At 52.0% G+C, this 13,867-nt stretch overlaps 1 protein-coding gene across 9 annotated transcripts in view; it reads right to left on the bottom strand.

Annotated features, from left to right (window-relative positions):
• Window positions 1-13,867, bottom strand: part of vps13c (vacuolar protein sorting 13 homolog C) — a 71,932-nt gene that overhangs the window by 27,250 nt on the left and 30,815 nt on the right. For 8 of the 9 annotated variants that reach the window (XM_008402717.2, XM_008402708.2, XM_008402715.2 and 5 more), the window contains 26 exons: window positions 12,531-12,678; window positions 12,353-12,461; window positions 9,994-10,121; window positions 9,767-9,923; window positions 9,599-9,678; window positions 9,455-9,514; window positions 8,825-8,981; window positions 8,627-8,746; window positions 8,455-8,558; window positions 7,963-8,130; window positions 7,577-7,875; window positions 7,321-7,468; window positions 6,926-7,064; window positions 6,732-6,841; window positions 6,494-6,663; window positions 5,115-5,368; window positions 4,418-4,644; window positions 4,251-4,343; window positions 3,195-3,428; window positions 2,981-3,112; window positions 1,850-1,939; window positions 1,578-1,733; window positions 1,226-1,490; window positions 988-1,148; window positions 787-908; window positions 409-706 (listed from right to left, as the gene is read on the bottom strand). In XM_008402717.2, coding sequence (XP_008400939.1) covers window positions 409-706; window positions 787-908; window positions 988-1,148; window positions 1,226-1,490; window positions 1,578-1,733; window positions 1,850-1,939; window positions 2,981-3,112; window positions 3,195-3,428; window positions 4,251-4,343; window positions 4,418-4,644; window positions 5,115-5,368; window positions 6,494-6,663; window positions 6,732-6,841; window positions 6,926-7,064; window positions 7,321-7,468; window positions 7,577-7,875; window positions 7,963-8,130; window positions 8,455-8,558; window positions 8,627-8,746; window positions 8,825-8,981; window positions 9,455-9,514; window positions 9,599-9,678; window positions 9,767-9,923; window positions 9,994-10,121; window positions 12,353-12,461; window positions 12,531-12,678 — 4,129 coding nt within the window. The remainder of the gene's footprint in view (window positions 1-408; window positions 707-786; window positions 909-987; window positions 1,149-1,225; window positions 1,491-1,577; window positions 1,734-1,849; window positions 1,940-2,980; window positions 3,113-3,194; window positions 3,429-4,250; window positions 4,344-4,417; window positions 4,645-5,114; window positions 5,369-6,493; window positions 6,664-6,731; window positions 6,842-6,925; window positions 7,065-7,320; window positions 7,469-7,576; window positions 7,876-7,962; window positions 8,131-8,454; window positions 8,559-8,626; window positions 8,747-8,824; window positions 8,982-9,454; window positions 9,515-9,598; window positions 9,679-9,766; window positions 9,924-9,993; window positions 10,122-12,352; window positions 12,462-12,530; window positions 12,679-13,867) is intronic. The other variant, XM_008402709.2, reaches the window with a different exon arrangement.

Raw genomic sequence — 13,867 nt, 5'->3', positions numbered from 1 at the left:
TGGACTCGATGACAGCAGCATACGCTTCAAAAGATCAGTGATCTGATGGGTAAAAGAGACCACAGGTCAGAGGTCAGAGGGTCCAGAGATACTGGCTCTGATGTTGGCAACTTTATCCGTAAAAAATGTAAAAACCCATTACAATGAGGTGTTGAAGACCTGCTGAGGTCATTGTGAAGGGGTGAGGAAAAGGTCACCTGGGATGTTATTCTTTCAACCGACGCTCTACAGATTGTTCAGGACTTAAGAGATGTTTTAATGTGGTTCAGGGAAAAGATTTAGTGAAAGGTGAAACTCTAGACTTCCTGCCCCATCGACATTTCAACCCCTAACCCAAGGAGACTAAAGGAACCGGGCCATTCATTCATTTACTCGTTGGATCGATCAACAGGCAGACAGCCGGCCTACCTCCATGATGTAGCTGACGGTGTACGGCAGCAGGTTGCACAGCGCTGCCGTTGGATGCAGGTGGAGGATGTAGGCGGGGTCCCAGTCCTCCTCACCGCGGCTGCTGATGTGCCGCAGGTCGTCAGGGACGGCCAGCGTGCTGACCATGAGGGGCAGCAGGTTGCTGTCTGACGCAGGACACTGCAGGACGGACTGGACCTCAGAGCTGCAGTGGACCTGCTCCTTCCAGGCCACGCAGCTGGAAGACGGACCGTACAGCCCGTCCAGGCGACCCGCTGGACGCACAAACAGCTGGCACCTGCCAGAAAGAGACGACAGGACACGTTCAGCTCCGTGCCGTTTGACAGAACCAGCTGAGAACCCCTCGGAGAGCCCCACCTGTATGCTTCTAGATCAACATGAAACTCCCGYTCCGGCTCCGCTGTGCCGATGCTCTGCAGGGTTCTGGATGCTGGGCAGTATTTCAGGATGGTGAAGGGTTCTGTGAAGTGGTTTATAATCTGCAGACACAGATGGAGACGGTGGGCGGCCTACAGCAAGTGTTGGTTACAATGAAGTGGGGAGAGTTTGGGTTCGAACCTGCAGGGGGGAGCGTACGGTGATGATCTTGTTGCCTTCAGCAGCATCAATCTGCAGCAGCACAGACACCGCCTCCTGCAGCATCGGACCTCGAACGTTGTAGAGACGTCTGCCAGGATTATCCACGGCGATGTTGGAGATCTCGCTGTACCCAGAAGGCACTGCAGGTTCAGACAGACAGCGTCACTACAACTGTCAGGACTTAGAGGAAAGGCAGCGATCAGAGGGAGTTTCAGACCAATGGTGAGGTTAAACAGGCCGCTCTCCTGACGCTGCAGAGCTGACAGTTTCCCTCTGATTGTGGATTCAAAGGCAGAGTGCATCAGGTCCATGCTCTGATCCACCGGCAGCTCGTGAAGTTTTCCTTGTGCCACGGATCCGACCGGCCTCAGGTTGGCGCTGTGCTGCACGATGATTGGAATGCCCAGAGCATTTCTCAGGGTGAAGGGAGGTTTCTCCTTCAGAGTGGAGTCGAAGGCTGAGGCTGCTCCTTCGCTGAATGCCTGAAGGAGAACAAACAGCATTAAAGGGTATTTCCACCTTCAAATGCAAACCTGCCAAACAGCACCCCCTGCTGGACTGAGGTGTACCTCTGCGAGCTTTTGGAAGACGCTGAGGCTGGACTTGGAGAAGGTGATGTTCAGGGTGTCTTTGGAGCAGATGCTGATGGCAGTTTGAGGTTCAGGAAGGAACACAAAGTCATCTCCATGCACAGGACTCTTGTCCATGACTGGATTATTCTTAATCTGTGCAGAAAAAAAGAGTAACCCAATCAAACTCTCAACATAGTGGACTGATCGGAGCCCCGATCAGGGCGGCGGAGCAAAACGAGTCGTGCTCAGTGTGAGGAGAGATTCATTACCTCCAGCTGCAGGTTCCAGCGGCGCCGGCCGCTGTCCACTCGCTCTATTAGCGGTTCCCACACGGCGTGGATCTCGTTAAAATAGTTCACCTGCAAACAAAYAGACTGTTAGCTTGTTTCCATCATCAAAGAAAATAACTCGAATCTGAGGGTTCCTTGTAGCAAAGCAAACTGAACATCATTGGACTGAACTACAGATTGATCAGGACTGTAGAGATGTTTTAATGTGCTTCAGGAAAACCATTTACAGAAACATGGAGCTCTGGACTTCCTGCCCATCGACATTTCAACCCCTAACCCAAGGAGAGGGTAGTGTTAGGGTTAGAACCGGGTCAATCATTCATTTACTCGTTGGATCATCATTGGAACTGAAACCCAGATCAGCAGGGATCCTTTAGGTTTCAATCTTGTTGAGATCTAGACCTTTACTCTGAAGACTCTTTTCAACTTTATTTTGAAAGGGCTGGGATTAGTCAGCCAACACAATGAGATCAAGTCTCTTCCTTGGACATTATCGTTGAGCTTTATTTTGATAGTCCAATTCTTTAGATCAGTGGTCTCCTGTGACTTCCTCTGGAATTAATCAGCCTTATTAACATTGGCTCTGCTAATATCTATATTGTTTATTGTTTGGTTCTTCTTAACCTTTACATACACAAGTAAAACCACAAAAAACACAAAGCTGAAAGAACTAATCAGCTGATAAAAGTAGTTCAGAAATAGATCAACAATATTTAAATTCCTGTCAATGACAAGAAAGCAAAGCTTAGACTGAGAAGTGTAGGTCGAAGCACACGCTCATTGTGTTATTTTCCTAAAATATTGTAATTCTAATGAGCTGATGTTGGAGYCAGGTGAAGGAGAGAGACAGATACAAGTTGTAGGACAACTGAAGCTGCTGGTTCTGAGTTTCTTCTTTTAATGTTCCAATAAAAACTCAGAAGTTCAACATTTTGGGTCAAACTTAGAAACATGTATTTTTGTGAATGTAATGAAAAAAATCAATGTTGCTAAAGTTGATTCCACTTCATTTTCCATACATGGTGTGTTTTAGTTCTCATCTCTGTCTGAACTGAATCACTGTGAAGTTTTTCATAATAAAAGTCCCTAAGCTGCATGAAGCTGCATCACCTCCAGCGTCAAGTCGGCCTGCAGCTGCAGCAGAGACGACCAGTTCTTGGCCGCTCCATTAAGGGACGTCTCAGCCAGCAGCAGCGGGACCGTCCGATGGCCCAAACCCGACTCCAGCGTCACCTGGACCACCTGGAACAGCGGAAGACTCCATGAAGAAGAACGGGCTCCGCCCTCACCTGAGCAAAGCTCCAGACGGTCCGGTGCAGTTTACCTTGACCTGCGCGGTGAAGGTTTCCCCCTCGGTGCTGCCGTCAGACTCCCGGTAGCTCTCCGTGATCTCGGTGGCCTGGTCCACCCCCAGGTACCAGAAGTTGCAGTTGTAGATGTTCATGACGGACCACAGGTCGCCGACCTCCACCGGAGACGCCCGACCCGGCTCGGCCGGCGGCTTCGCCGTCATGCCGGCCGTTATCGTCATCACCGTGTTGAGGATGACCGGAGAGATCTGAGCAGAGCATGAGGCAACACTGAGCTGGAGGACAGTTCAGCACTTCCTGTTTCGCAGTTAGCAAACACAGATGAGTCAGTCAGACAGACTTGGACTAGACCACTGCAACACTTTACCCCCACCCATCAGGTTGCTTTCACTTCTCTTTAGGATCTTTATGAAGAATCAGACCAAGTGACCCTATCAGGAATAAAAATCTTTGACTTTTGGTCAAAATGTCTGATTAGATTAAAGAAACATGAAAAACCTGTTAAATGAATTTCAATGTTTCAATGCAGCAGTGAGTGAGCCGGTCCTGACTGGACGTCCTGTCCATGAGATCCATCAGTTCAACTGGACTTTACCTGACCCAGTTCTCTCACAGATTGTTCGAATGATGGTTCTGACCCGGTTTAATCTCCGTTCATGAGCTCAGCTTCAACTCCACACCTCCAGCTCCTCCTTCTCATTGGTGCTTCCGTCTCCCACTGCTGGAGGACTTCCTGGTTTCTGACCAATCAGAGCCCAGAGAGACACGCCCACTTTCTCATTCACTTCCTGTAGATTTGGTTCTGGAGAAACTGGACCTGAAGGTTCTGTTGAACCCATCAGCACTCCTGCAGAAACAGTCTAGATGTTCTGATGACTTTTTTTCCACACAAGTCATATTTCTGTCTGATGGGAAGAGTGATGCTGTGGGCTCCCCAGAGAGGGAGGGCATCGCCATAGCAACCAGTGACCCAGTAGCTTCACTCAATGTTTCTTTAAAAATGTACAGCTTCCTACTGGAGAATCAACTGAAATGAAATAAATATTACACTGAACATCAGCAGAACCGACCTTAACGATGACTTCCTCCACCGTCACCGAGCCGCTGGCTGGCCGGGTCCGACTGGTTCTGGTTTCCAGTGTGACAGAGCAAGGCTGCAGCACCTGGTACAACGAGTCACATCTGGATCAGAGGAACCGACCCCGCACTGGTGCTGATTCTGCAGATCAGGACTTACAGTGGTCACGGCTCTGTTCTCCTTGCTCTGAATGAACGGGCCGGCCAGAACCTTCAGCTCCCTCAGGTTGGCCTTTACGCTCCGCGACCCGTCCGCCTCCTCCAGCAGGTTGAAGTCACCCTGAAACGAGGCGACGAGCGCCGGCGCGTCCGCCTTCATCAGGTCGGCTACAAACACCACCTCCGGGTCCACGACGACCGCCCGCAGCCGGGTCGTCAGCGCCGCGGCTGCAGAGACAGCACAGGGTCAGGAGGAGCTGCAGCAGAGGACGCCGCCGCTGCTTTCCGTTCGGGGAACCCAACTCACTGAGCTCGGCCCGAGAGCCCTGGTTGGCCAGGGCCCAAAGGGCTGAGGGCCCTGATGCAGGGAGGCCTCAGGGCCCCACAGGCCTGTGGGGCCCCACAGGCCTCGGGGCCCCACAGGCCTCAGGGCCCCACAGGCCCCTACCTGCCAAGTTCTCCTCTAGACTTTAAGGTTCATTGGCTGTTTTTCTTTACTGGTTTGTGGCGACTGGAGTTTCCTCTCATTATAACTGACTCAAACTAAGGCTGGCCTATCGGGTCCTACTGGGGCCTATCGGGTCCTACTGGGTCCTATCGGGTCCTACTGGGGCCTATCGGGTCCTACTGGGGCCTATCGGGTCCTACTGGGTCCTATCGGGTCCTACTGGGGCCTATCGGGTCCTACTGGGTCCTACCGGGTTTGGTTTCGCTCCGTGGTTCTGCGATCTGCTTCAGCGGCAGCTTGTTGCTCGGGGCAACAGGGCCGGCTGCAGCCGGACTCGGAGGCAGAGCCTGCAGGAAGAAATCTGCGACTGCCATGAGGAACTCCACGCTGGCACACAGGTAGAGCTTCTGCAGGACGGCCACCAGGTCTCGTTCTACTGGACCCTGGCGGAGCGTCATGTCCACCATGGCCTGGGAGACGTCCTCGTCCCTCTGTCCCACCATCCTGCAGGGACACAGACCAGCAGCAATGAGGTCCAGCTAAACATTTTTGCTTCAGCATCAAACTGTAACGTTTTCAGCAAACCAATTTTAACGAGAATCTAAGAATATAAATAACATGTACTGGACACTACAGCGAGTGTTCAGTACTGGTGTTAGACCTGAAACTTCTGGAAGTTCTACATGAGGCTCAGTGAGAGATGAGATGGACCTTTCAGAACCCAAGAATGCAGCCAAACTGCAGTTACTTTGCACATTTAAGAAAAGCTGCTACAGCAAAGTGCAAAAACACAGCGCCGCTCCGTTTCTGCTACATTTGAAACCCGGTGGACCAGAAATGACTCTAGATGAGATTAAACACCCAAACAGCCGCAGCCCGCCGGGCCGGACCGGCATTTGGACTGACGGAAACGACAGAGCTGGACGTGGATCTGAGTCGATCCTGACAAATTAAAGCCAAAGTGACCCCAGAACAGATCCCTGAGGACCTCCACCAGTTCAGGGTGATTCTCCAGACATTGGACCAGAACCGGTCCAGAGCAGAACATCCAGTGGAGAGATGCAGACGCCGAGTCCAGCCAGGTCCAATTCAGCCGACACTCCAGAACCAGCTTTAGACAGGACTGCCACTGCACTTCAGCGGACCAAACCGCTGAAGGACGGACGGGTCCAGCTGGGTCCAGCTTGGGTTCTGATTGGAGCAACTCCTGGACCGAGTCTGATGGTGAAAATGCTCCACATGTCAGAACCAAGAACCTGCAGAACTTTCCACGGACCAACCAGGTTTGGACTGACGGACGTCTTCTGACAGAACCGGACCGAAGCTCAGAATCCGGACCGGCCTCAGTTGGGTTTCAACAGCCTCCTTCTGTCTTTACGGGGAAAATGGGTTCTAGACCCTAAAGAGAAACGACGAGCCCAATCGGACCTGCAGCTTAAAAACATGTCAGGCTGTCATGCTGAGGTCCAGAAGAACCAATAGAACCTCGGTGCTGGATAAACACGACTTTCCTCCAGTCCCGTTTGGGGAGGAAAGAAAACTTACAGAACCTCCAAGGAGAGGCTCTGGACCTCTGGTGACCCGGTTCTGTCTGGGTCTCATTTGTTCAGACAGCCATGTGATCGTTACCGTGACGTGACCCGGTTCAGTCCATCTCGCAGGTCGTCCAGAGTGCACGCCGTCAGAACCGTGTTCACCTCCATGCTGCCGTTGGACTGGACCCGTCCTGAAGCCTTCATCAGACGCAGAACCAGCTGACCCAGTCTGAGGTTCTGCTGGCGGCCAAGGCCCACGGGCTGCTGGGAACAGGTGGAACAGTGAGACCAACCAGACAGGAACAAGCCGGACCGGATCCAGCCTTACTCACCTGTTTCGGGTCGTCGTGGTACAGAACCAGACCCAGAGACTGGACGTTGAAGGAAAACTTCAGCGTCTCCACGGCTTCATCCTCGTCTCGCTCTCCTCTCCCAGGCTCACCTGGGCAGGTAGAACACAGGTGACTTTTAACTCCACATGCGACCCACACCGGCCCGGTTCAGGGTTCGCCTGCGGTTGTCCAACCTGCAGGGGGCGCCGCGGCCGCTGGAACCTGCAGGCGGACCTCTTTTGGGGCGGCGCCGCCATCCAGACCGCCGGCTTCTGCCAGGTTCTCCGTCAGGATCTGCAGTGTGACCCTCAGGTCGTCCTGGCTGAGCTCCAGCTGCACACACAAATAGCGGGTCAGAACCAGGAGCAGAACCTGGGCCTCTTCTCACCTGCAGAGCTAGCCTGGAGTAGTTAGCCTGTTAGCTTTCAGGAGAGGGTGGGGGGAACCAGAACGGACAGAACCAGACCCACATATCAGCGGAAACACCTGATGCTGTGAAGCATGGTGGTGGAGGAGTGATTATGTGGGTCTGTTTTGGAGGCAACCCTGACCTGAACTCTGACCTCTGACCTCAAGCTTTGCCCCATACCTCCGTGGGCCTCAGGTCTCCGTCCAGCTCCACGGCCGCCATCTTGTGGTACCAGGACGCTGCCAGGTTCCTCCTGATGCTCAGCTGCAGGTTCACCGGCCTCAGCAGCTCGACGCTCGGCTTCTCGGACCCGGAGTCCAGCCAGGTTCTGGAGGACAGCGGGACAACGCGGGTCAGGCGCTTTCCACTGGCAAGTCGAGCTCTTTAGGCCTCTCTCAGGCGGAGACCCGGTCCGGTGGGACTCGAGTCGGCTCACCTGGACAGGTGCAGCTCAGACAGCTGCACAGCCATGTTGTCGACGACAGCAGGCAGGGGGCGCTCTCCCGCCGGCAGCACAGAGAAACTGTTTCCCACCGTAATGAGACCCAGGTCCATCACAAGTGCATTATGGGAAGTGGAGGACTGGGGGATGATGATGAGGGGAGCCTTCACCCAGACGTCCAAGGACAGACGGAACGTCCTCTGGGCCAAGACGCTGGACGCAGCTTTCTCTGCAGCCTGCGCCGTCGCCGAGCTCAGCGCCTCTTTGGCTGCCTGGAAGTTGTTGCTGAAGTTCTGAGGGCAAAAAGACAAAAGCTTAGAAAATGAGGCTAACTGCTCCAAGAGAAAACACGAGGACGTCCTTCTGTCCTCCAGACTCACCAGCAGAGACATGATGAACCTGTGCAGGTAGACGACCCGGATGCACCCCACCCTCAGCTTCACCTGGCCGTCCGTCTTAGAGGTGTCGGCGTAGCCGGCGCCCTCGGTGGCGTTGGGAGTCAGACTCATGCTGAAGCTGAACACCTCGTCTCCCACGATGGAGACGGCCTGCAGGACAGGGAAGACCACAGAGACATTAGGGGACACAAGGGGCCGCCTGGCGGCCACTCTGCTGTCACCAACATGGCTGCTGAGACGGAGATGGAACATGAGAATATGTAGGAGACGACTGCTCCGCCTACAGAGACGGAGGCTCTGCAGCCAGATGAGGTTCTGCTTTCTGAGTCTTCAGGATGAAAATAGATGCATGCCACACTTGTCAGATTTTCATTGGCAACTTCTTGGTATTTTGTGGCCGTAGCAGGAGAGTCCTCTATGGAGTGAATCTGGTTTTTGTTTCAATCCTTGCAACCTGAAGCGACCCGCTCTCACCTCCTTGTGGACGGACCTGGGATCTACGTCCAGGACGACGACGTCCCGCAACCGGGCCGATATCCGTGTCTGATCGCCTCGCCTCAGCAGCGAGCTGTCCAACCCTGAGGACGAAATCACAGGTCAGAGGACATGCGTGACGCAGCTGTAGCGTCAGGCTAACGGTCCTCACCTGTGACTCTGATGTCAGCCATGTTGGAGGTCTGGTCACACACCAGGATGTTGAAGGCTCCCAGCGTCATCGTCGCCTTCAGGTCCACCACCTCTGGGTCTGCATGCGAGACCGGGACACCTGTGTGACGCATCGCGGCCTCGGATTAGCTCTGGACGTGCCGCGGGTTCAGCTCAGGCTGCATGGACAGATACTGACCGGACCTGGAAGTCGCCATCTTGTCTTCCGTCTTCAGCCGGACGTCCTTCTCTGCAGGTGGCACGCTGCTGGACGACGACAGAGACATGGACAGGAAGTTGGCGGCGGACAGGAGAGCCTGGGTGTGGAGCAGGACGTCCAGAGACGAGAACATCACCTGAGGACACACCAAGACAAACCCTGAAGTCTTCAGGAGAGACTGAGGACACTCAGAGCAGAAGACCTAAGGAACACTGTAGAGCCCTGATCCAGATTTATGAGATTTTACATTGATGGACAGACGGATGGACGGACAAATGGATGGCTGGACAGACAGACGGATGGACAGACAGACGGATGGACAGACTATCTGAGCAGCAGGATTTGGTCTAAAGTTCATTGAATCCGACACTCGGAGGTGCGCTGTGGTGGCGCAGGGGTTCAGCACAACCCAAATATGGAGGCCATAGTCCTCAACGTGGCCGTCGCCGGTTCGATTCCCAGCCTGGCGACCTTTGCTGGATGTCTTTCCCTTCTCTCATTACCAACTTTTCTGTCAATTAACTATCAATAAAGGAAACTAGAGCCAATAAAACCTTAAAAAAAAAAAAATCCGACCCTGAACGTCTCGTCAGCCCGGGTCGGACTCACCCGGATCCTTTGCTCCGTGTTCTTGTAGACGGAGCAGAACTCTGGTCCGGTGCGGTCTGCCTAGGGAAACATGGAGCAGAGAGACTCAGACCAGAACCAGAACAGAATCAGAACCAGCCCATCAGGATCGTCGGCTTCTTCTACCTTGCAGAACTCCACCTTGAGCAGCTCGGCGCCGGACTCAGCCGAGGAGCTGATGAGACACAGCGGGTCGCCGCCGGCGTCTGGAACCAGGGGGAACAGAAACCTGAAGCATGACCGGGTTCTACTGGGCAGGTACCAGTAGAACCCAGTGATAAGTTCCAGTCTGACCTTTGAACTCTAGGCTCTTCATGGAAACCTGTCTAATGTAGGTGGTGGCGCTCAAGTCGAACATGCGGACCTTGGTGTGGATTCCCAGCTGGTCGAGTTGGAACACCAGGAACGGCGCCTCCTGCTGGTCAAGGCGCTTCTTGAGGGACAGCAACACCTGCAACAGGAAGCAGAACGGTGGAGCATCGACCAGGAGCAGGTGACCTCTGACCTGGTCGATCCGTCACCTCTTTGACTTCAAAGTCAACCAGAACTTTGACGACGTCGTCTGCAGGCGGTCCTTCACTGGCAGAGGCCGCCTGACCATCAGACCGACGCGGCTCCGGTTCTGGCTGCCCGCTAAGCTCCGCCTTCCCTGTGGAGGTAAACTCAGGTTTAGGTCTTTAAGTAATTATAACTAATCTGAACCAGGAGAATTCCTCTAGTTCCCCTGAACTGCAGCTGCCCCATCAGCTGAAGACGAGCAGCGTTTCATCGAACTGCTTCGTTTTGTAGCCAACATTTCCAGATTGTCTTCTTCAGGCCTGAAGTGAGCAACAATACGAAGCTACTCCTCTCAGTCGCCTCCACTTTCGGACAGCAGCTGTTCTCCAGAACCTCTGGCCTCTAGATCAGTGGTACCCAACCTTTTTATTACCGCAGACCCGTCCAGGCTGCGGCCGGGGGGACGTCTGTAGGTTGGTGTGCCCACTAAAGCCTAGTTCACATGGCACCATTTTACATTTTTTGAACCAATTTTCCCTTTACAACAATCTCAGAACATTCCGAGTTCTAAGATTTCCACTTAATCGTAACCGATCACCTTGTAGTGTGAAGTGTTACAACTGATCGGGTCCAGTCAGTAGAACCGCTCCGATCTAAAATCAGGCATATTCAACACGTTGGATTGTCTAGGCCCGACTATCGCGGCGTGTAGTTTTCCCCGAATGGCAGACAATCAGAAAGCGTGGCAGCGTAAGCATGGAGGGGAATAAACATGCTGAATGTTTATTCATTCAAGGAATATCAACAGAAATGATAAGGAGAAGGACTGGAGCGAAACTGGTACCGCAGTTGATAAACCCGGTAACTTTTCAGCTGTCATTAACCTGCACAGTTATATCGATAAGGTTCTTCATTCAGCCAGAGCGTGGCCCTGATGAGCCACAAGGCAGTTATGGCCAGTAAAACACAACATTATTTCGCACTAAAGCCTGGCTCACATGGCAAGATTGTAAAAGTAGTGTAGGCTGCTTATCCATTACGTTGTGGCCATTGTTTTCAATGTAAACATCAAAACAGTAAAAACATAATCATTCAATTAAACGGTGAGGCTAAATGTAACCACAGAACAGAAAACAATTTAAACAGCGTAAGAAAAATGTTAACTATGAACAAACATATTCACCTCCAAATCATAGAGCAGCAAATAGAGCGGCTGCTCCCGTCGTCTTTCATCCACCTCCTTTTCTTTTTGTTACGTCTTTTATTCAAATGACTCCACAAACTATCACTATTGTTTCTACATCGTCATCCGTGTTTGGTTGTTCTAAATTCCCGCCATGTTGGGGGTTTTACTGGATTATCCTCTGGAATCGGGATGTTCTGACTGGAATCGGTTCGTGTTGCTCCTCCTGCCTTGGACACACGAACCGATCGAACCTGTTGGACTTTATCAGCTCTGTGGTCACAGAGGTTTGGAGAATCGGCCGACATTCTGAAATCTTTCTGTCTAAACCAGACTTAAGACTCACAAGCTCTACTCATCTCCTCTAGACCAAACGCTCTGACTCTGGTCGCTATGGTAACGTTTACATATCCCTTCAAAATAAGATACAGATGAGCCACAAAAACGAACATTTTACTTTGGTGAACATTTTAACTCACGATAATGACTAACGGAGCCCTGAGCTTGTTTCTCTGCAACCAGACGGTCCATCTGGGAGTGATGGGAGACAATAACACCTGAAGTGTTGCTGATATCCACAGCCTGCTTGGTCTCTACGTGGTAAAGCAGCTTGAAGCTTCATTGCCTCATTAGCAGCCGGTCGCCGCATGTTACGCAGAGCGGCTTGTAATGTGGGACTCACCTACCGGTCCGGGATGAATCCGTTCTCCTGTCTCTTCTCTGGGCCTTTTCCTCTTTGCAGAGAAACTTTCCAAAGACATTTGATCTGTTTCTTACTCATTTTGCTCGTGTTGGTGTGCAAGACATAACCCGAGAGAATCCAGTTAAAGGTTTTTCAAAATAAAAGATCCTTCAGACTCAGATGATACATAAAACAGAAATATTTCATTATTTTTTGTGGACCCCAGTACTAGTAGGTCCATGGACCGGTACTGGTCCACAACCTGGGGTTTGGGGACCACTGCTCTAGATGGCCTTGAGTCTCAACTGCTCTTTAGACCATGGAGGAAGGTTGGGCTACTGTCTGAGTTGACTTGGCTCCATGCTCTGGATCTCTGGTTAGAGATCAATTACTGACCTATTTTACTCTATCAAGGTTCCTAGGTCTCTAGAAACAGGCCCACAGCATCACAGATCCTCCACCTTACTTCACAGTGTTGTAGCTGGGCGTTGGGTGAGCCTCCTAGAGCCAAACGTACCTGCGGTTGCTGCCAACTTGACATCGGCGCCGGAGTCTTTACTTCCCTCTCCGATGTTCTCCACCAGGATCTTCATCAGCACGCCCAGCTCCTCTTCCCCTAGACTCACCTGCATGTCCAGGGGGACAGGTCAGTGTCTTAACGAGGACAACGTCCTAATTGGTGCACAGAAACTCACTCTGAGGGAGCGCAGGATGCCCTGGACCTGGACGGCAGGGATTTCGGTCAGCCAGGAAGCAGCCAGGTTTCTGGTGACCAGCAGCTCTACGTTGATTGGCTGAAGGATCTCGATGTCTTTGGGAGGAAAGTCGAGCTCCGGCGTTTTTCTGAAACCACAGGAACGTCCAATCACATTTGATTCTTCCAGGAGGCAGAACCAGAAACTTCCCTTTTCCAGCTTCATTACAGACTCAACTTAACTCAGATAGTTTGAAATATTTCAAGATGCCACTTCCCAAAGTTGCTGCACTACAGAGAAGAAAACATTGGTCTCCTCTGAAAGTCAAACATTCAGGAGAAGCTGACCCTGGAACCACACCACACGTCAAATCATGAAAGCTTCATTCTGGTTTGGAGAAGCTGCTGACTGCTTGGCGTCTGGCCCTTTAACAGAGGCAACTTGGCAACAAAACCCCTCCGTTCTTCCACTCAACTTTCACAATCAAGACTGAATTCAGTCCTGATGCAGAACTTTGAGTTCACCAAACACTGTGACTCTTCCAAGTAGGGCAGCCAGGTCAACTAGGGGAGCAAGGGTGTCAATAGACTAATTTGCAAAATTGTCCTACTTCCATCAGCTGTAGAAATATAGCAAAGACGAAGACAGTCTCCATGTCCTCAGACTATATGCTCTGCAGTGGACATATTCATGAGGTCAAGGACTTCTCCAGAGTCCCTGAACTTCAAGAAGTGTCCAGAAGTGCTTTTAAACTGACCGTTTAGCTCCTAGTCGTTAACTGACCGTTTAGCAACTAGTCGCTGACCGTTTAGCTCCTAAGCGCTAACTGACCCCTTAGCTCCTAAGTGCTAACTGACCCCTTAGCTCCTAAGTGCTAACTGACCCCTTAGCTCCTAAGTGCTAACTGACCCCTTAGCTCCTAAGCACTAACTGACCCTTTAGCTCCTAGTCGCTCACTGACCGTTTAGCTCCTAGTCGCTAACTGACCGTTTAGCTGCTAAGCGCTAACTGACAATTTAGCTCCTAGTCGCTAACTGACCGTTTAGCTCCTAGTCGCTAACTGACCCTTTAGCTCCTAGTCGTTAATTGACCGTTTAGCAACTAGTCGCTGACCGTTTAGCTCCTAAGCGCTAACTGACCCCTTAGCTCCTAAGTGCTAACTGACCCTTTAGCTCCTAAGCGCTAACTGACCCCTTAGCTCCTAAGTGCTAACTGACCCTTTAGCTCCTAAGCGCTAACTGACCCCTTAGCTCCTAAGCGCTAACTGACCCCTTAGCTCCTAGTCGCTCACTGACCGTTTAGCTCCTAGTCGCTCACTGACCGTTTAGCTCCTAGTC

This window comes from Poecilia reticulata, unplaced genomic scaffold, assembly GCF_000633615.1.
Source record: "Poecilia reticulata strain Guanapo unplaced genomic scaffold, Guppy_female_1.0+MT scaffold_251, whole genome shotgun sequence".
NCBI classification, from domain to species: domain Eukaryota; kingdom Metazoa; phylum Chordata; class Actinopteri; order Cyprinodontiformes; family Poeciliidae; genus Poecilia; species Poecilia reticulata.
The sequence above is the reverse complement of the archived record's forward strand: the minus strand, read 5'-3'. Positions and strand labels throughout refer to the sequence as shown.